This window comes from Embiotoca jacksoni, unplaced genomic scaffold (genome assembly GCF_022577435.1).
Source record: "Embiotoca jacksoni isolate LCO1_2020_lvr unplaced genomic scaffold, fEmbJac1.0.p SCAF_7, whole genome shotgun sequence".
Taxonomy (NCBI): domain Eukaryota; kingdom Metazoa; phylum Chordata; class Actinopteri; family Embiotocidae; genus Embiotoca; species Embiotoca jacksoni.
Window position 1 is genome coordinate 4,280,819 of NW_027185425.1, and position 19,059 is coordinate 4,299,877.

The 19,059-nt window shown below is 43.6% G+C and overlaps 3 protein-coding genes and 1 non-coding gene across 5 annotated transcripts; all 4 read right to left on the bottom strand.

Moving 5' to 3' along the window:
• Positions 1–136: 136 nt before the first annotated feature.
• ppp1r18 (protein phosphatase 1, regulatory subunit 18) lies at positions 137–11,181 on the bottom strand. The gene is made up of 4 exons (XM_069176472.1): positions 11,172–11,181; positions 5,873–9,795; positions 2,206–2,428; positions 137–1,204 (listed from the first exon to the last, which is right to left on the bottom strand). Exons 1-4 carry the CDS (start codon positions 11,179–11,181, stop codon positions 1,194–1,196), a joined length of 4,167 nt encoding a protein of 1,388 aa, XP_069032573.1. The 3' UTR covers positions 137–1,193.
• Positions 11,182–12,048: 867 nt separating this feature from the next.
• Positions 12,049–15,941, bottom strand: nrm (nurim). Its single transcript, XM_069176353.1, has 4 exons — positions 15,791–15,941; positions 13,982–14,175; positions 13,689–13,865; positions 12,049–13,468 (listed from the first exon to the last, which is right to left on the bottom strand). The coding sequence occupies exons 1-4, from the start codon at positions 15,939–15,941 to the stop codon at positions 13,145–13,147; spliced, it is 846 nt and encodes a 281-aa protein (XP_069032454.1). The 3' UTR covers positions 12,049–13,144.
• Positions 15,465–15,537, bottom strand: trnak-cuu (transfer RNA lysine (anticodon CUU)). The gene has a single exon. It is a non-coding gene; the product is annotated as a tRNA-Lys (tRNA).
• A 508-nt stretch (positions 15,942–16,449) lies between the features above and the next one.
• limd1b (LIM domains containing 1b) lies at positions 16,450–18,045 on the bottom strand. 2 transcript variants are annotated; one of them, XM_069176746.1, is made up of 7 exons: positions 17,971–18,045; positions 17,737–17,838; positions 17,413–17,447; positions 17,216–17,278; positions 17,001–17,131; positions 16,761–16,812; positions 16,450–16,647 (listed from the first exon to the last, which is right to left on the bottom strand). In XM_069176746.1, the coding sequence occupies exons 1-7, from the start codon at positions 17,999–18,001 to the stop codon at positions 16,564–16,566; spliced, it is 498 nt and encodes a 165-aa protein (XP_069032847.1). In that variant the 5' UTR covers positions 18,002–18,045; the 3' UTR covers positions 16,450–16,563. The 2 variants fall into 2 exon arrangements, with proteins under 2 accessions (XP_069032847.1, XP_069032846.1); XM_069176745.1 differs by having other exon boundaries at positions 17,413–17,480.
• Between the last annotated feature and the right edge of the window lie 1,014 nt (positions 18,046–19,059).

Sequence of the window (19,059 nt, forward strand, 5' to 3'; positions counted from 1 at the left end):
AAAGGTCAAACATGAAGTTTTGTTTTCTCTTTATGTCATATATTTATAATATTTGGACCTAAATTATAGTATTTATCATATTCATTATTCAATTCCTGAACTGCGTCTGCTTGGAAATACATTTTGACTATAATTTTGATCAAAGGACGAAATGGCAGACAAACACAAAGAGGGGACAAAAATATTTATTTATATATTTATTAGATTTCTTTTCTCTGGAAGCCAGCTTCTTCAACAGTCATAGAAAAAAAATATCTGCACAAAATTTTCATCTTGTTTTACCAATTAAAACATTAATTTACAAAAAAGAAATACTTTGTATAACATTACAAATGTAGAACAGCCAAAAGTCAGATATAAACTGTAATATGATGATGTTAATCTGTGAATTGAGTTGTTAATGTCATAAAATCTTCTTCTTAGAGACTTCCACTCACTCTCTACTTCCACATGATGAGAATAACAAAATAAAACCTTTATTTAAATCTATGCGTGTTAGCTGAACTGTTACCAGAGTTGTTTTTGTGAACAGTAAGGCTCCATTAAAACCTTAATTAAAAAAAAAAAAAAAAATACATATCTGCATTAACTCACACATTGCACCAAATCTCGTTTACACAACACAACACCTGCTGAGAGGAGGTTTTTCTGAAAGGCTTTAGACAAGGAAAATTAAATATCTACATTAACTGATCTTCATATCATCTCTATGGGCAAATCCAGCAGGCACATGAAACCAGATGATATAAATATCACAGAGTCTTTTTTCTGTGCTGGGGCAGTGCTGACATACATTTAGAAAGACTAACACAGAAGAAACGATCAAATATATTACCTAAAAAATATAATGTGTTTTATTATATTGCATAGACAAGTGATCCTTCATCGCCCAGCAGAGCACATCTGACCCTAAGCCTTTTTTAACACACGTACCAAACGTATACGTTCACAATTGTTCCTTCAGTTTCCCTGAAAATAAACAAAGTGATGTCTCCACCAGTAAACACAGTTATGTCCCTTTAATCAACTGCATAAACCAAACATGGATTTACTCATTCATCCTGAATGCTAGACAAAACAAGACACCACAAACACAATTCAAATGAACCAAACACAATAAAAATCACAACATTTTAATAAAATGTTGGCGACCTCATCAAATGGTTCAATTTTGGCGAAGGCTTCTACCGAGGTCAAGACTCATCTGGAAGACAGAGAGACGGAGATGGAAGGTAAATACTGTGAATCTATGATTTTTGTTTTGATTATATTTTGCTTTTTGGGACCTTCTCATTCACTAACTGACATTTACGGCTTTTGAGGGCCATAAATGCAACTATACCTTCCAATTTGTTTTCCAGTAATTATCAGATTTAACTGTTTTACAATTACTCCAAGTTTCAATCTTCATTTCCTGGATTTGCTGAGCTTGCCCACACTGCTAACCTACTACTATTTAGAAAACTATGAAAAATGGTCAGTTTTTCAATTGAAAGGAAAAGACTGCTGTTATTCTGTTTTTCTTGCTGTCAACAAATTGTATGAAAAGACCAAACTCTAAAAAAAAAACATTGGTGGAATTTGTTTCAGTCTCAACTTGATGAACTTATTATTAGAGTCCTGAAAGAGCAAACGAAGCATCCAAGCTTGTCAGCTTTGTTCAACCATTTACTTTCATTCAACCTCTTCTGTTGGAAACTACTTCAACTCCGGTTGAACACAGGAACACTGTTGACACTATCGTGAGACAGACACAAATATACACCTGTCTGAATAATTTTACAGTCCCGTTAGCACCAAGGTGTGCTAACTGACACTTAGCTTGCTGATTTGGAGGGATTTTTAAACTTATTAAAGAAAATGTGGGATAATGTAAGAAAAGCTAGTGTCCACCTTCTTCGTGAAGAAGAAATATATCACTCAGTGCAACGCTGTGGCTCACTGATAACTATTGCTGTTGCTCTTTCTGTCGGATTTATTGACTGTATGAAAAATGCAGAGTATCACCAGCCTTATCCAGAGGAAAGTTCAGGCACTCTTGCCCTCTTCTGTGCCGATAACACAGTGACCATATACTTTAACTTCCCCTTCTGATCCTGAGTGAAATCCTACAGAGAGTTTCTCAGGAGAGCGCAGACATCTGTAAGACATGTTGAAAACGACTTCACTACACTTTGTGTTTTTTGAGGAGGGGGTGAGACTGACCCACTCTTAGACGCGGTCCCGTTGAAATCCCCATGCTCTTCGTGCTCTTGAACAAGACCGCCGCTCCTCCCTCCGCTGTACCTTCCTCCTCCTGTGCCTCATCTCCCTGCAGCCTCTCCATCCTCGGCGTGTCGTGGGCGTGGGGGCCGAACGCCAGCATGAAGGTCTCTGACGGGTACTCGCACACCTGCTCCAGCCGGTCCTCGTCGAAACACACCTTCCCCTGCAAATGTAAGGACGGAAACATATTTAGGTGTTACCTTGTGTGAAGCAAATCAGAACTTTTAAAACTTTCCTTGAGAAAAATAAGATTAAACAACCTTCACAGCGTGCTGTGTGTTTTGTGTCTACAATCTGCTCTGTACTGAGCTGAGGCCGCTTGGAGTATCTCTGCTGTCGTCTACTAACTGAAGGCCAAAAAAAAATGCCATCAAATTCTTTCGAGGAGTGAAGGAAGCGATGTGTAGGATTTAGTGGCATCTAGCGGTGAAACTGCAAATTGCAACCGGGCGAACAGTCCTTGCCTCGTCTCACCCTCCCCGTCCAAGCATTCACGAGAATCTATAGTGGCCACGAAACTCGTGAGGAGCGTGAACGGCCTTATCTAAAGCTAATGTTTGGTTTGTGGAAGAGGACCCGCTCCATATGTATATACGAAGGGCTCTTTCCAAGTTAATGAAAATACATTTCTGAGGACAGGTCCCCTCACATCCTGCACACTGAACCTTAAAGCCAGTGATTGATTTATTAGTGACTTTACTGATCTCACAACACTGCTGCACAAGTTAGATATCAGGAGTTAAAATAGATCCTTAAGTAAAAACTAAAACACAAGTTTGCTTAATAATAATATGGCTGCCATGTTAGTAAGTTGTCTCAAACACAGTTAGTTTCTATTATTATATTGTTTTCATGATGAAATTAATCAAAATAAAGCCTTAAAATCAAAATAGTAAATATGATCATAGCAAGTAAAATAAGGTCGGGGCTGAAGAGCAGTTTATTTCCTCCTGACGTGTGCTTACATGGTCGGCATGTAAACACAGGTCAGAGACACTGGAGAGAGTTTGAGTCCGTCTCTGTGAGGTGTTTGTAACGCTGTCACTGTAATGTTAACTGACAGCACGAGGCTTAACCCTGCAGAAATACTCCCTGTGTAGAAGTACTTACTGACTGAACACTTGGTGCACTTCTATTGATTCGTGATTATGATGCTTATTCAGACGCGGAAGCAGAAACTGAACACGAGTTCTGGTTTACGACTTCTCTTAAACTGTCGAACAGGAGAACGAGGCCCTGCGGCGCTCTCGGCGCGGACTGATGGATGTTTGTTGACCCAACAGTCGGCGTGGTGTAAACACACGCCCCAAACCCGACAGGAAACAGCAGCACATCCACAGCGTGTCATATGATGACAGCAGCTCAGCTGCGAGGCCCAGACATGCAGTAAACACACCCAGAGGTGCAGACACAATCCGCATGTTGCTGCCTCACCCTGACTGTCTGCAGAGGAGTGCAGATAATAGCCCTGCATTAGAGAGGCTGGCCGAACCATGCTAAGGCACAGGAGGCTAATCCTCCCTCCCTGAACCCGATTAAGCCGGGCTAACGCAACGGGACACCAGAGGCGCCCAGTGAGACACGGAGAAGGGTAGCAGGAAAAGAGACGGAAAGAGGCGCGTTTATGAAGTCATGTCAAGTTACATCCTAGTGGGAGAAACTCGTGCTTTCAAAAATAAATGTGGGACTGCTTAAAGACAAAAACTACTGGAAAAAGAAAATAGATGCATTTGGACAAAACTGTCAGACAGAACCTTCAATTTAATGTGAGAGAACGAAAGCTGCCGTAATGTTTGGAGGAGGAGGAAGAGGACGAGGAAGACGGGAGGGGGGTAGGAGGAGGCAGGTCACCACCCTCTGTGACATGATGGTGTGGTTCAGAGGTGTGTGTGTGGGGGGGGGGGGCGTTACGTCAAGCGGTCTGAAGGGCATCAACGTGAGAGCGATAGGTGGTCAGACAATCACTCAGTGGTCATCACTCACTGCAGCTAAAGAGGAGTGTACTTATAAGACGAAGGAGGGAAGACAACGTTACATGATTGTTCTCCAGGAAGAGAAACCAAAGGATCACCTAGTTGTTTATTTGATTACAAGTCACAGTGATGGCTGTTTGAGATCTGGCGAATTGATTTAAAGGCTTCTCTTTCACTCTATAGTCGGGCCTTGTGAAGCAGATGGTCCTAAAACACAACAGTTTAGCGTCTGAGTCGCATTTGCCGATTTAAAAATGGACACCACGTCACTTCCTTGTGCTGATCTCGGTTTATTGTATGGAGGAAGTGTTTGAAAGAGGAAGTGAGTAAAAACATGCAGTGTGACAGGGAGTTTTCGTCACACCAAATAACAAGCCTTTAATCCTCTCAGTGTGACTTTCAAACTGTCATTCTTTTTCTTTGTCCCCCTCTCTGTTACACTCCTTTGTCTTTCCGTCTCAGCCCCGTCAAGCCGAGAGCTGTCGGCCTGCTGTCCGTAACGCTCCGCCACACAGGGGCAGGTCAGCGCGGTCAAAGACTGTCTGCCGTGACTCCTGTTTAACAACCCAAACCCCCGCTCTGAAACAGCCGAGAAGATACAAAGAGAGATTTGTCTGAGAGGTAGGAAGGGCTGACTCAACAGAAATGGAAGAATTGGTGCGAGGGAACAAGGAAGCAGTGCAACAGACTCTGATGCAGAGTGAAGGGGGGAAATTACCAGCAGTTCAACAACAATCTGATTGTTCTAGCAGGCACCAATACAGCAAGATTTAACTCCACAGGATGGTGCAATGAAGGGCAAAGTTTATTTCTGCTCTGCCCTCTCTTTATTATATAAGAGCTGGTGTCCCACTCTTTCTCAAATCAGAACTGGATTCAGATTAAGTTGAAAAGAGGAAACAAACTTTTTACTGTAGTGAGATTCATTTGAAGTTTCGGTCTCTGAATTCCCGTAAACACCATTGTGATCTTGCATGGATTCACACAGACAATCATGTGATGTTCAGCAGATGTTCAGCTGTCTGTAAATATGGTTTCCTACAAAAAAAATGTTTGTCTCCACTGCAACAATAGTGTGAACGGTCTGTTTCAGCAGGAGCTTAAACTAATTTACTCTAATTAATCAAAATCAACAAGCACTCGGCTTTGTCTTTTTGTGGTTTTGTGTGTCTCTTGATAAAAATAAACCACAAACAAACAAGTAGAATTTGACTGTAATGATGTTGAGTGTGGAAAGTCATTGTTGCAGGGTAAAAGTCAAAAGTCGGCCCAGAATTACACTGCAGAGGCAAATGGTAAAAGAGATCAGTTTGGCTAAGAATCAACATGTCGTGCTTGATAAGGCTTTAACCGGCTTAAGGTCGGTCTCTGTGATCAGTCTTCTTAATCAATCTTTGCAGTGAAAGGGGATTCTGCTTGACGACGAGGGCCCGTCAGGCAGGTAACGGCAGCTGTTGGACTCTGGCCCTGAACTTCAATCGGCCTTGATTTCCTCAACATTTTGGCATTATTTTATCTTCCAATTTGCCATTTTTGCACAGTAACATGTTGAAATTAAAAGAGAAAGTGGCTTTTTGGCACCATCGTTTGTGCGGACAAACAAAAACAAAGAGAACTACACAGTTTCCACTCACCCTTTTCGAGGTCCCTCTGTTCTTGACCAGACAGGACTTCTCCAGATTCTGATATCCACCAATCACCTCAATTTCCTCGGCCGTTGGGAACTTCTTCTTCACTGGCTCGGCCGCGGCGGCGGTCGTCTGCTGCGCTGGCGTCTTAGTGGAGATTGACCCCGCTGCCGTGTGCCGCGACGTGGATCCTCCCGCTCCCGCTGCCACATGCTTTTTTGGGGTGATTGTGATGGTGGCGCCTCGCTTCACTTGGCCCCCGGAGGCGCTCCTGATGGAGAAGAGTGTGGGCGAGGGGGAAGGTGAGGGAGAGATACTGGGAGATTGGGCGGGAGATGGCGACTTTGGGGAGGAGACGGGGGTCGGGGTGGAATCTGTATCTTTCAGAGAATTGTCGGGGGATTGGCTCCTGAGAAATGAGGGGACGATGTTGATCGTTTGTTTCAGCTGACATATTGGAGAACAAACACGCTGAGGAAACACTTTGGGGTTCAGCTCGGGTGTTTCTTGCTCCTTCTCCTGGGTCTTGACCTCGTCCTTTACCTGGTGCTTTGACACTCCTCTGGGGCTTTGGTGCCCCTTTGTCTCTCCGTCCTTCAGAGAAATGTTTGGTGACGAATAAGACTTCAGCACTTCCTGCTCTTTCAATTGAAACTGCTCTATCTGCCGTTGTATCGTCTGAACTCCACAAATGTTGTCACCAGCGAGTGCTTTGCCGTCCCCCTGCTGTGAGTTTGATATGAGCGGCTTCACTTTAACAAGGTGCACCGAAGACGAGATGTCTGCTGTCCTTTCTTTGAAACACAAGCCCGATCTCGGACCTACCGTTTCCAAGTTATATATCCGGCTCATGGCTGCGAGGGAGTTCTGCTGATGCGGCGAAGGGGTGAGAGTTTGTGCAGGGTCGAGAGGCGATGTCTGTTCCTCTACCTCCTCGTCAGGGAACTCCTTTTCTTCTTCCTCCTTTTCTTCCTCTGTGCTCTCGCGTCTGCCCCTGTGGCGCCTCAGCTCTTCTTCTCCATGTTTCAGGGGCTCGTCTTCATCCTCGGATACCTGCAGGTTATCAGCGATATCTTCGGAGGCAGCAGTGGTGTGCCTGCATGTCGCTTCCTCTCGTCTGATGGCTTGTGAGTGTAGAACAGAAACAGGAAGCTGAGGGCAGGTTTTCAACACACCGACTTCCTGTGTGACGTCAAACACAGACATGGATGTCTGTGCTGCTGCGTCTTCCTCTCCCTTCTCTGCTTTGAATGGTCTCGTCTGCATATAAGCTGCAGCTTCCCACTCTCTCTCTATTTCAGTTCCCCTCTCCTCGTACCTGTCCCTAGCGGTCTGAGTATCACTGACCACTGCAGCCTCACTGCCATCTTCATCCTGTGCCTCTCTTTGTCTCAACTTCTCCAGCTCTCTCTGTCGGATTTTCTCTCGCAGGGACTCGATGCGGCTCAAGGGTTTTCCGATCCTCCAGCTATCCCTTCTCTCGACCCCTCGCCCTCCTTCCCCGTCTTGCCCCTCGCTGCTTTGACTCGCAGCCTTTTTTCTCTCCACCATGTCTTCGGCTACATAAAACACAGTCGTTGGGATTTGAATCTCGAGGGTGCCTGGATGTACCCCGAGGGGTGCAATCCTTTTCGGAGATCTGGGGGTCATGCCATGAATGAGGTTCTCTGATCCACTGTCGCTGAAGGTTTGCGCTTCCTGTTTGCTCTCTTTAGTGGTTTCATGAGCAGCCTTGAAAGCCCTCTCTCCTCTGTTGTTGCTATAAACAGTTGAGTCTATTTTTTCTATTTTATTAATCAGATCCTCCGTGTGTTGGGACAAAACAGAGTGCGTAAGGTAAGGTCCTTGTGGTCCGGTACCACTCCACTCTCGATGGGCGGCCCTCTCTGCGACTGTACAGAGTAGACTGGAGCACTCTGTGAACGCTGACTCGTGTGTGTACTGACTCTCAGCAGCCTGACACGGATCGACCGGTTCTGCTGATTCAAAAACGGCATGACTAGTATCCGGTGGGATCGTGCTTTCCGATTCGTCTTCTCTCCGCAAGTCAGTTTTGTCACAAACCTTTGCCTCGATCTGCCCTCCTGTCTCTGAATCTTTGTCTACGCTCAGCTCCCTCTCCAAACTCTGCTCAGCTGTCAGTCGCCTCACCTCTCTTTCAGCTCGTGCTCTCACATCCTGCCTGATTGGCACTCTTCTGGCAAACGATATTCCCTCTATGTTTTTAACAGACGCCACAGTGAACCCCTTGTCTCCGTCAGCGTCGCCTAACTTCTCTGCTGCCCTCTTGTCAACGGGTTCGACTTTCTTAACTTCACTCCTGTGTTGGCTGCACATTTCTGCCTCACTTCTCCTCTGCGTGGGCTTTTCGTCGTCAGTCTTTGCGTGTGCATCTCTGTGCTTTCCAAAGCGGTCTCTGTCTAAAAGCCGTGTGTAACCCAGTTTGATCTTTGCTGTGGTTTCCTTCCTTAAGGTTGCTACGTCTACCCATGGTGCCACACCCCTCTCGGCCTGTATCCTCTCTAGTATTTTCCTCTCATAATATCCTTCGTCACCTAACCCATTCTCCTTCGCACAGATGAGTCGATCAGAGAAGCTGAACGAGCGTTTCGGCACACCTTTCAAAAGGAAGTTCTTTCCATCTGCCTTCCTCTCCTCAGATTGTTGGTAATCTTCATCTCCTGAATACTTTCTCCTCCCTGGCTGGAGGAAATTATCAGAGCTTTTGGATCGAGACGGAAGCTTTGGATGCTCTCCGAATTTACTCAGCAGCTGGCTGACCCTCCCTCCTCTCTCCTCTGAACTGTCTTTCCTTTCATCTTTATTAATAACTGTGGCCTGACCCCATGGTCTCTCCTTCACTGTCTCTTTTTCTCTCAACCAGCATATGTCTGTCCTCAGCTCCCTGCTCATACTCTCCCTCCTTACATCCATGCTGCCCCTCATCTCTCCATCCTCTCTCCCTTTCCCTCCTGCACTCCTCTCTTCAGGGCTGGAGGGCTTTATGATCAGAACTTCAGAGGCTCGGATCTCGGTGACGCTCCCTCCCCCGGCCAGGATCTCCCTCAGGTCCATCTTCATCCCCCTCTTCCCCTGGTGGTCCTCCTCAGGCCTCTCCCTCTCCGCCTCCCTCCATTTAGCCCGTCTCTCATCACTACCTTTCCTGTCCTGTTCGATGATGATGATGTTATCAGCGCGGATGGTCCGAAGACAAGAAACTTGGGGAGAAAATGAACCAGGCAGTGGGGGGGTTTCTTTTTCCTCTATGTCTATTTTTATTTTAAGGAACTCCTGCTCTCTGACTGCATCCTTAACCGGCTCTTTACATTCGCTTTGGTCTTTTTCACCTCCGTCCCTGCTGGTCTCTCTTCCTTGACTCCTGTCCCTGCTTCTGTCTTTTACCCTTCCCTCACTCCTATCCCTAAACCTTTCTATTTTCAGCTCTATATCTTGTACTCTGCCCGACTCATCGTCTTGACTCCTTGGGCTGGATTTATCCCTCTCCTTAACTTGTGGTTCATTCCCTACGTCTGCATCTCTGCCTTTCTTCTGTGCACTCTGTGTGCGAATGAAAGGGTTTTCGTGGACTGGAACTATAGTTTCTACAGACACCTGACTCGCTAGTTTGGGCTCTGCATCCAGCCACAGCCCCGGATCTGGACTGAGGGGCGGTTCGCTTCCCATGTAAACTGTTACAGAGCTGTCCGTGTCACTCAGGCAGTCAGAAGGAGATCTGACATCCACCTGCAGCAGGCAGACGTCTCTGTCCTTGTCCCTGTCACCCAAACTCTCCTGCTTGGCCTTTCGCCTCTGAATGATCCCTCGCTTCCAGGCGGGCATGTTGGCAAACTTCACCTCCTCCTCTTTTTCTCTTCTGTCCCGCTCCTCCTCTTCTCTCCTCTTTTTCTCCAGAAGGAGTTGTTTCCATTCTGGCAGAGAGGCGACAGACATAACAGAAAAGGTGCACGTTTTTGGACAAAATGGTTGGCGTTCCTCTTCAGAGCGTCTGGGAATCGTCTGCAAAACAGGAAAAGTTAAATATAATCAGTTTTCTCTCTCAACCTCAGCTAAGATAATATTAGTGCAAAACACGTGACTTTGGACACATAATACAGCTACAACTCTGTACAAAACTCAGCGTGTACAGTAATACAGAAAGGTTTTCTTCTGATGGCTCTTCCATGAAGGTCATATTTTTGCAGGTGTCCCTGCAAAGTCCAACAGAGCACTCCAAAGTCTGATAAATCGTCATGAAGTCTCTTTTCACTGAAATGGGGGTTTTGATTTGCCTTTTGAGCTGCTTGCAGTTCTGTTCTTTGTCTTTTAGACCTCCACTCTGCTGTCTGACATGTCTTAATTGTATTAGGAACTGAGGAAATAACTACCTGAAAACACTTTTAGATTTTTGTTATAGCCTCCTGCAGCTTTTTCAATTTTCAGACTGCTATGCATCTGCTTGGAGGAGCCCATGGCTGATGATTGTAGGTTTAAGTAGTCACGTATTTATAAAGCTTTGAAATTGCTACAGTCAGGCCTTTCCACTGACTGTGAACCTAACAAGCTAATTAACCTTGGTAAAAGTTATCTGACAGCTCAAATCTCTCGGTGCCCCTTTCTTCTTCCTCTCTAAAATTGTACAAAACAAAAATAGTTCATCTGTAACTTCTCTACTCGCTTAGCTATTCACACTAACAGACCAGGGGTGCATAACTTCTGCATGCCACTGTATAACAGCCTATCTAGTTAATTATGTTTGCAAACGTTACTAACATAGTAAGGTAGAAATCCACACACACATTTGTCAACGCCAGTATTCAGTTGGCTTTAGTTTCAGTCCAGTGTGACCAGCTTTAATTTTTTAACAAATGATATCACAAAATTCATCAAATTAACGTTAGTGAAATCATTACGATGAAAATATTAAATATAACCTACCAGAACTCCAGGTTTCGCAAAAATATTCCTGTATCCACCTCGACTTTACATCTCCACTTGTGCGTAATGCTCCACTCCAGGACGGTAAATCTCGTAAACGAACAGAGAAATCTATTCTGTCAAAACGGAGGGTTTAAAAACGCTGTGCCACCCAGTCAAATCGCTCCAAGACCTCACGGTGCACCGGAGCATGAAAATACCTCCGTCGTCGGTAGTAAATATTTCCAGCTTGAGAGCTGCAGCGCTTTAATCCGATAATTACATTCAATTCCGTCAGGAGAGTTTAGTGGCACACCATATTGTCGGACCTAAGAAAAGGCGTTTAAAGAGCATAGCCGTCTGCCCGGCCACCAACCCCCCCCCCCCCTACCTTGACTCATCCCTGCGTCCCGCAGGGCTAATTGGAAAAGAGGTGGAGAGGGGGGTGCGGCTGTAAAACGGGCTGTGGTGTCAGCAGGACGCAGAGCTGCAGCAGGAGTTAACCTGCAGCGGCCAACTTCCCTTCTCGTTTTAAAAAAAAAACAACCTACTTTACTGGTTCAGGTCGGGCTATTTAATTCCAGGATTCTCCTTCCAGTGCCTCCCAACAGAAGAAGGAGCAGGAGTGGAGGAAGTTGTTTCAGGTCCATTACTGAAAGTAGAAAGTAGCCTAGAATTACTGTAACAATACTACATTACAAGTGACAAAAAAAAACACCTTTAAGTAGAGACGTATTTGCAGCAAAATACAGCAGAGTGGCTCATGGCTGTGTTATATTACTAAACATTGTATTATTAAATGATTAGTACAGATGTATCAACCAATTTTAATGTTGTTGCAAGTCTTTATGTTGCAATTTCTACCTGATTTTCCCCACATATTGTGGCCAGCTATTCTTGTAACGATGAATTGGATTTTTTTGTAACTGGTCAATGTTTTTTTTTTTCTTTAAATGTCAGATTATAGTAAAAAGAACACTTCAGCTTGTCAGATGATTGGAGGTAGTGAGAGGCACAACACATTTTCCCTCTGAATGGTGGTCAAAAAAGATTCTTTGTGATCATCTTAACATAATAAGTGAGTCTCTTCCTGATTCGTGCTGCACGCTTAATCAGACTTCTGGGTTTTTTGTTGTTTCTTTTTACAAAGTATTTCATCTTATTTCACAAGAGTTGTCTAATATTGAAAAAAAAACATCATGCTGCAGTTGCACAAGAGCTGCAGTAGTTCTTGCGAGGTGCATCTAATAAACTGGCAACTGAATGTGTTTCTTATATTTAATTAATCAATTCAATATTAGTTTAATATATGTTTTCGGTGTTTTCCTTTAACATTTCAGCTGTTATTTTAGATTATGGATCAAGTTGGCATCTGCTAGAAAGCGAATGACTCTTTGTTGCCGTGGCAACTAACATTAAAAACAAAGCAAAACAAAAAAGTTCATGTCAAAGGTTAAAATAAAAAAAAAGCCATGATCATCCGAACTGCTGTGACTACACATAAACAACAGAGCAACAAGAAGAAATCCAAATTTCAACTTGTAACATTTTTTTAACACGGTCTTGGAAAATACAAAAGTTTTTGATGTAAATACACCGAGGCCACAATGCAGACGAAAATTCATATGAGTGTACAATACATATTAAATCAAACATTACAGAACTTTTCATTTTAAAATTGACTACATATTTAGGAAAATACTGGTTGTTGCCAATCTAATGTTTTTCCAAGTGACACTCAATCGGTCTGACATGCAGTTAATGTGCTCATATCACAAATGAGAAAAAGCAGTTGAGGAAATACATTCATGTTCTCAGAAATGCAACGTTTTATTTTTTCACGACGCAGAGCAACACAAAGTGTGCCTGTGTGAAATCTCAGTGTGAAAGTCATTTTCAAGAACAATCACGTTTGAAATTAGTATACAGAGAAATACAGTGTACTATAAATGTTGTTGGCAGGTGGAATATAACGGCCTATAAATATATAAAGAAAAAAAAAATTCAGTGTAATAAAATAAGGAATATATAGAGGGTTTTCTGGAAAAATCTTCTCCATGAAATCTATTTTGAACAAAGCTTCCTTCCTACGTTAATCAGACTTTTAAACAGTTCAGACAATGTCAAGAATTTATTTGAATAAGAGCCTCCTGATACCCGTCTATTAGTAGAGGAGGTGTCTGCGTCTCCAAATGGTAAAAAAAAAACCTAATGAAACTCTCCCTTTCTAAAACTACATTCAACATGACGGAAACAGCAGATGTGAGTCTCACAGAGGATCACAGAGACTCTCTAGAAGTCCGTCTCGTAACGCATTTTCTGTCCGAGACAGATTCAGATCACAGCAGGGGGAGGACCTTGACTTCACCTCTTCTTGTGGTTGCCGTCATCCCGCACGGCCGCGGCAGCGTCGGCGCTGCCCCGGTGTGGCCCGTCCGAGCGCTGCATCTTGCCGTTAAGCTTCGCACAGAGGTAGGATAAATCCTGTTTGTCCAGAGAGTGTGCCAGGGCCAGGTAGGCCGACAGAGTCCCCGCCAGCAGGAGCCTGTCCAGGGATAGGGCCGGCAGGAGCCAGAGGACGACGGCCAGCTCCAGGCACACCGGGTGGCGCAGGTGAGAGAGGAGGCGCTGGGCGCGGGGTGACTTGTGACAGAGGGGGTCCCCTAAACCCAGACAGTCGTAATACACCTGGGAGAGGTGACGGTGAGAGGGAGGGGTCAGAGAGACGAGTTAGGGAAATTATTTCAGAGGTCGTCACAACCTGTCGCTTCCTCTTTCTCAAACACAAGGAACTGCGAAACTCGGAAGCTACGTCCACTCCTACACACAGCGTACGGGTAGATAGCGTTTGTGTTTCGGGAATCTCAGACTCGACCTCCTCTGAAACCGCCGTTCGCGTGCTTCCTACCTGCTCGATGCCCAGCAGCTCTGGGTAGTCGAAGACCATGAGGATGCTGCAGATGATGGCCCAGCACAGGAAGTGCAGCGTGAAGCAGAGCAGAGGGAACCAGACGCTCCAGGGTGCATGTCGGACGGACCACAGACAGGGGGCGCCGGTCACGGGCTGCCAGTAACGCATCAGGATCTAACACAGGAGGATGCGGCATGAAACGTACGTGCTGCTTCAGGGAGACATGTAATATCAGAATTGGAAATAACAACAATACGTCTTAGATACTGTGAGCGTGTGTGCTGCTGCACCTGGAGGGCCAGCGCTGTAGTGAAGCAGTACGCCGTCCTGTTCAGGGCCCCCAGCACCGACTGGAGGGCCCGTTTGACGGGCGACCAGGCGAGCAGACTGTGCTGCGCGGTGAACAGAGCCAGCAGCCCCACATCCACAACGAGAGCCCCGAGGACGGAGCGGTCCCGCAGGGCCACCGACCACGGTACCGAGTCTTGGGTGGTTTAAAAATGAAATAAAACCAAAAATTACACGACTAATAAACATTGTGCAAAGTTCGGACAATAAATCAAAGTTATAGATACATATATTCACACGGTGCACGTTACATCTTACAAATGGGTATGAAGTATCAATATATTATATAAACGGTGAAAACGAACTGGCATACAGATAATAGTAGGGCTGCCAACGGAGCCGCTGAGAACACACAAGTCCTGTTCACATGCACTCAAGCATGATCCATTGACAAAGATAATACGCACAGTCCTCAGGGACCATCCCTTAGAGGCCTGATTAATCTGTTGAATATTTTCTCTGTCGATAAGCTGTCTGGTCTTTAAAATGTCAGAAAATGGTGAAAGCCTAAAATGTCTTGTTTTGCAGGATCAACAGTCCACAACCAAAAGATATTCCATTTTTTTTCCATGTACAACTAAAAGAAACTGAAAATATTCACATTTTAGAAGTTGGATTCAGGGAATTTGAACCTTTTTACATTAAATCAATGAATGAGAGCAATTGATCGATCATCAAAATTGTTTTAACTCATCGATGAATTGTTGCAGCTTTATTCTTCAATGTGCTGACTTTACAGAAAAATGAATGAAAAGAGAAAATGTACAAATGCTGTGATTCATCTTGAAGTTGTAAGTGTCTCTGTGGCTCGAAACCACAAATGAAAAGGGTGCTGCTCTTGCGTAACCAAAATCAAATTTCATGTGTTCATGTGGCTACGTGTCAGAGAAGAAGTCACATTTTGCATTCAAAGGCTTTGATCAGTGAACTGCTAAAACGCTTAAACCATCTCAGAATCAGAAAAACATTATTGTCCACATACTGCCACTACGGGCAAAATATCATTTGTCTTTTTGGGACTGCATCAGAAAATTTGAATATCAACTTAAATCTAAAATAGATTTTTTTTAAAATAAGTTGATTCATGAAATGCCTGTCAAGAAATAGTATATTAATCTTATTTCTTTATTTTTATAATATCCACATGCAAGCAAACTTAATCTGAAACAAAAATGTAATGACTTCCTTTCCAACTTAAAATCGTACCTTGATACAGTAAAATACTGCACAAATCCTTAAGTTTAGGTAATACATAATTTTGTTTTATTGATTTTATTAATTTCTTGCGTTTCCTTTTCTGTTTCTTTACTAATGAATTGTGATTTATGTCACTATCTTTCGCATACTATACCACATTTGGTCATGTTTGAATATTATTCATTTTGTATTTAAAATCTGAGAAATAATTTAAGAGAAAAAGTTAGACGCCCAACGTGGGGCTCGAACCCACGACCCTGAGATTAAGAGTCTCATGCTCTACCGACTGAGCTAGCCGGGCGATGAAGATCTAACACGTGATGACGCAATATCAACAAGATCCAAATCCCACGTCACACCTTGAATGTACATCCATGGGCCAAGTAAGAGTATATTAACACACCTTATAGTAACTATTTTTTTTTTTTTTGCTTACTATGACCTGTTTGTTAATATTAAAAGTTTATAATAAATATTTATCGGTTTCCTCCGCTTCTCCACCAAAGTCAGCTAACCTCTCCTGGCCGAGTGCCAGCACCAGATACACGGCTTACCCTGACAGAGCGTCGTCTCTCCGGTGATGTTGTGGTAAATGGCCCGAAACGACACAAACCGAATGAAGTCTGCACCGGATATGAAAACAAACGCAAAGTTTAGCAGAGTCGCGGTGCAGAGAGCCCAGCTACGTGCCGTGACGGACGCCATTTCAATCAGCTTTTTATCTTCATTTGACTTCCACATTTCCGGGAGGAGAGTATGGTGTAGTGCCAAATTGTGACACACGAAGGCGCTGCTATTCGGTAAAAAAAAACAAAAACAAAAACAGCAGGAAGAGGTCAGCAGGTTTCTGTGCTGCAAGGCCATTTGTGCAAGACGCAGGTAACGGCAAGAGTGACCTTATCAACCGGGCTGAAGTTGCTGTTTCCGTGCAGAATAATAAAACGTGTTCAACTTTGTTGTCAAACAGAGAAATATGGTCTCACCAAGAACAATGAACCCTTGTAAGAGGATTTCTGTTTTCATTAAGTTAAATGCTGAATTAAGATCCACAGATGAAACCTAACACATAGGGAACAATAAAAAAAAATGAGGCCTTTAAACACTAAAACATGTAGATTAGAATGAAGTGGAAAGTGGTCATTAGTTTGAAACCCATTAAATGACACCATCAACCTATTAACATTTATATACATATTTTATTATTTCAGACAGGACATGACCCTAAGAATAGAGAGCACAATATAAAATCTAGGACTGTTTGCAGTGATTTTATTAAGACTGAAAATTGTGCAAAATGTTATAAGGTGATAAATATAACCAGCCGTGCTTAAATGAGGTCAACCTCACCACTGTAGCACTCTACGTGGTAATTTCCGTTAAATGATGCCACTCGAATAGTCTCCGTAGACCCCTGAAACAACCAACAAATGAAGGGAAATTGTTACAAACATTTCTCAGAGAGCTACTTTATGTGATAATTTGACGTGCATTTAATTCATGCGGTTAAATCTAAATGAAGCTCGCCTCAGTTGGCAGTATCGGCATCCTGCAGGCGGCACAGCGGGGAGCCTGGACCCTGAAACCACAAAGAAGTCTCACTGAAAGGTCACCGAAACTGAAACACGGGAGTCACCGTCGGTGTGACTTACACTATATCTCGTGCAGCCTGTCTGGGCAGGGTTTCCCCCCTTTTCTCCTGAGTGTGAGCTGAAGGGTGTTTCCCATTGTTGTTGTAATTTCACAGGCCCTGTGCGAGACACTCACCTGTGGTAGTCGCTGACACAGTAAACCCTGCAGTCTGAGCCCACAGAGAAGGGCTGACCCTCCAGACGCTGACTGCAGACGACACAGCGGAAGCATGACGGGTGGTAAGATTTCCCACGAGCCTGCAGAACCTGCTGACACGAAGTGAACTTTCTTTCACACAACGTGACATCACGCACTACAAATGCACTTATGTAAATGAGCCAAGCACCCACCAAGTCTGTGATTAAATTCCCACAGCTGTTACACACCTCTGGAGATGGATGAACTCCAGAGAACTGCAGTACACAAAACAATCCAAAGCACACTGTAGGGTTTGTGACAAATTAAAATACCTTCATTTTACATGGAAAAATATTTTAAAAAATGATATGTTTCTGTCATGTATATTATAACTCACTGAAAGACTCACCATAAAATCCTCTTCACAGTAGATCAATCCTGAAACTGAATAAAATGGCTTTCCATTGAGCTTTTTACCTGACATCAAAACAAATGGTACACATGCACGGAAATGAAGGTGAATATGCAGCAAAGGTTGCTTTTCAGAGTTTAGCAGAGTTTTAAGCACTTTGAGTGTTTAGATTATTATTAATCAAACTGGACCACCTTAAAAAAGTATCTTATAAAAGCACCTCGTAAATGTATAAAAAAAAAAAAAAAATCATAAAAAAAGAGAAAAACAAAGAGATATTCTGCACAAACGTCCGTCCATATTCACATTAAGACGACTCACTGCAGACGCTGCAGGTGAAGCATTTGTTGTGGAATAAATGTCCCATCGCCCGACAGGCTCTTCCTGCACCGTACACCGCTTTGCTGCATCTCGTACAACTTCCTGAATACACACATCACACCACCAAAAGAAGAAACGCAAGGAACTGTGAAACCCGGTGCCAACACTTACATAGGCTCAATCATGATCTATCTTTGGTCTATTCGGTACATATTCAATGTTTTCCATCCTTACCAAAGTACAGACTGGCACTAGTTGGGTCCATCTCCTACAATATTCGTCTCAGTTGTCTGGATCCCACTGTACGACTGTCTGGGGGTCTAATTTTACGTGCCCTGCAGACAGCTGTAAGAAGAGCTGCTCTCTGGGTTTTATGGGTGTTGCATTCAACGCTTTTGATCTCTCAGAGGGCAGCAATTCTTCAGACCCTCTGACTCCTCTGAGGGGGCAGCTGAGTGGGTGGCAAGAGACGAGGCCAGCTGGTGCAACAGTATGAGGGCGGTGTTTAGTTATTGTTGGTACTGAATCTGCTTTAAAATTATACATTTTACAACCATCGGGTTGATGCTGCAGAGTCCTGATGGCCCAGAAAAAAAACAACTACAACAAGTCTTTTATTCTCTCTGTGATCAGCTCTTTGACCAGATCAATAATACACTCTAACCTGTTGAACACCGCCCTGGTCGGTTGTAGTTTTAACAGTTTTCTGAAAGTCCTGCCTTCAAAATGTTGATTCAGTAAAAGTTTTAAAATGTAGATAAAGCAACAAAACTAAAAGTGTTTATGAGGCATATAATGTATTTCCAGGTGGAGTAAGAGAGCTAATGTGTCACTGCAGTAAAACAAACCAGTAAAGTTCCTGTTTACATTCATGTCTGCTCAGACTCATAATATAGTGAAGACTTTGAATCTATGTATTCACACCGAATGACAGCAGACGATTCTTCAAATATGGATGTTGCTGCAAAGAAGATACTAATTCTGAAGTGTGGATGCTTCACGCACAGAAGATCTGCACAAACACCACAGTTTCAAGATGGACACCCACGATTAGTGTCACCAATTCAATATCCAACTTAAATGTTAAATACAGTCACAGTCTCCCCTCACACTGTAGAGTTGACCTTTAACCTTTAGGATCTAGATTGTCATCACGTCATCAATTATCCTATGATATATTTTGTCAAGTATTGTCAAATTCTTGAATTATGTGAGGTTACAGTGATCTTTGACCTTTGACCAACTAATTCTAATCAGTTCTTCCTTGAGTCAAAGTGAATGTTTGTGCCGAATTTGTCAAAAACTGCCTCAAGATGTTCTTGA

Bases quoted from the DNA above. Each gene is read 5' to 3' on its own strand.
- limd1b (XM_069176745.1), bottom strand. From the start codon at position 18,001: ATGGACCCAACTAGTGCCAGTCTGTACTTTG. The intron at 17,132-17,215 runs GTGGGTGCTTGG...TCGTGTCAGCAG, and splicing joins GGAATTTAATCACAGACTTG to GTTCTGCAGGCTCGTGGGAA. The intron at 16,813-17,000 runs GTGAGTGTCTCG...TTGTGGTTTCAG, and splicing joins TGTGTCAGCGACTACCACAG to GGTCCAGGCTCCCCGCTGTG.
- nrm (XM_069176353.1), bottom strand. From the start codon at position 15,941: ATGGCGTCCGTCACGGCACGTAGCTGGGCTCTCTGCACCGCGACTCTG. The intron at 14,176-15,790 runs GTAAGCCGTGTA...AAACCACCCAAG, and splicing joins AGAGACGACGCTCTGTCAGG to ACTCGGTACCGTGGTCGGTG. The intron at 13,866-13,981 runs GTGCAGCAGCAC...CTCCTGTGTTAG, and splicing joins CTACAGCGCTGGCCCTCCAG to ATCCTGATGCGTTACTGGCA.
- ppp1r18 (XM_069176472.1), bottom strand. The intron at 2,429-5,872 runs GTGAGTGGAAAC...TTACATTTGCAG, and splicing joins ACAGAGGGACCTCGAAAAGG to GGGAAGGTGTGTTTCGACGA.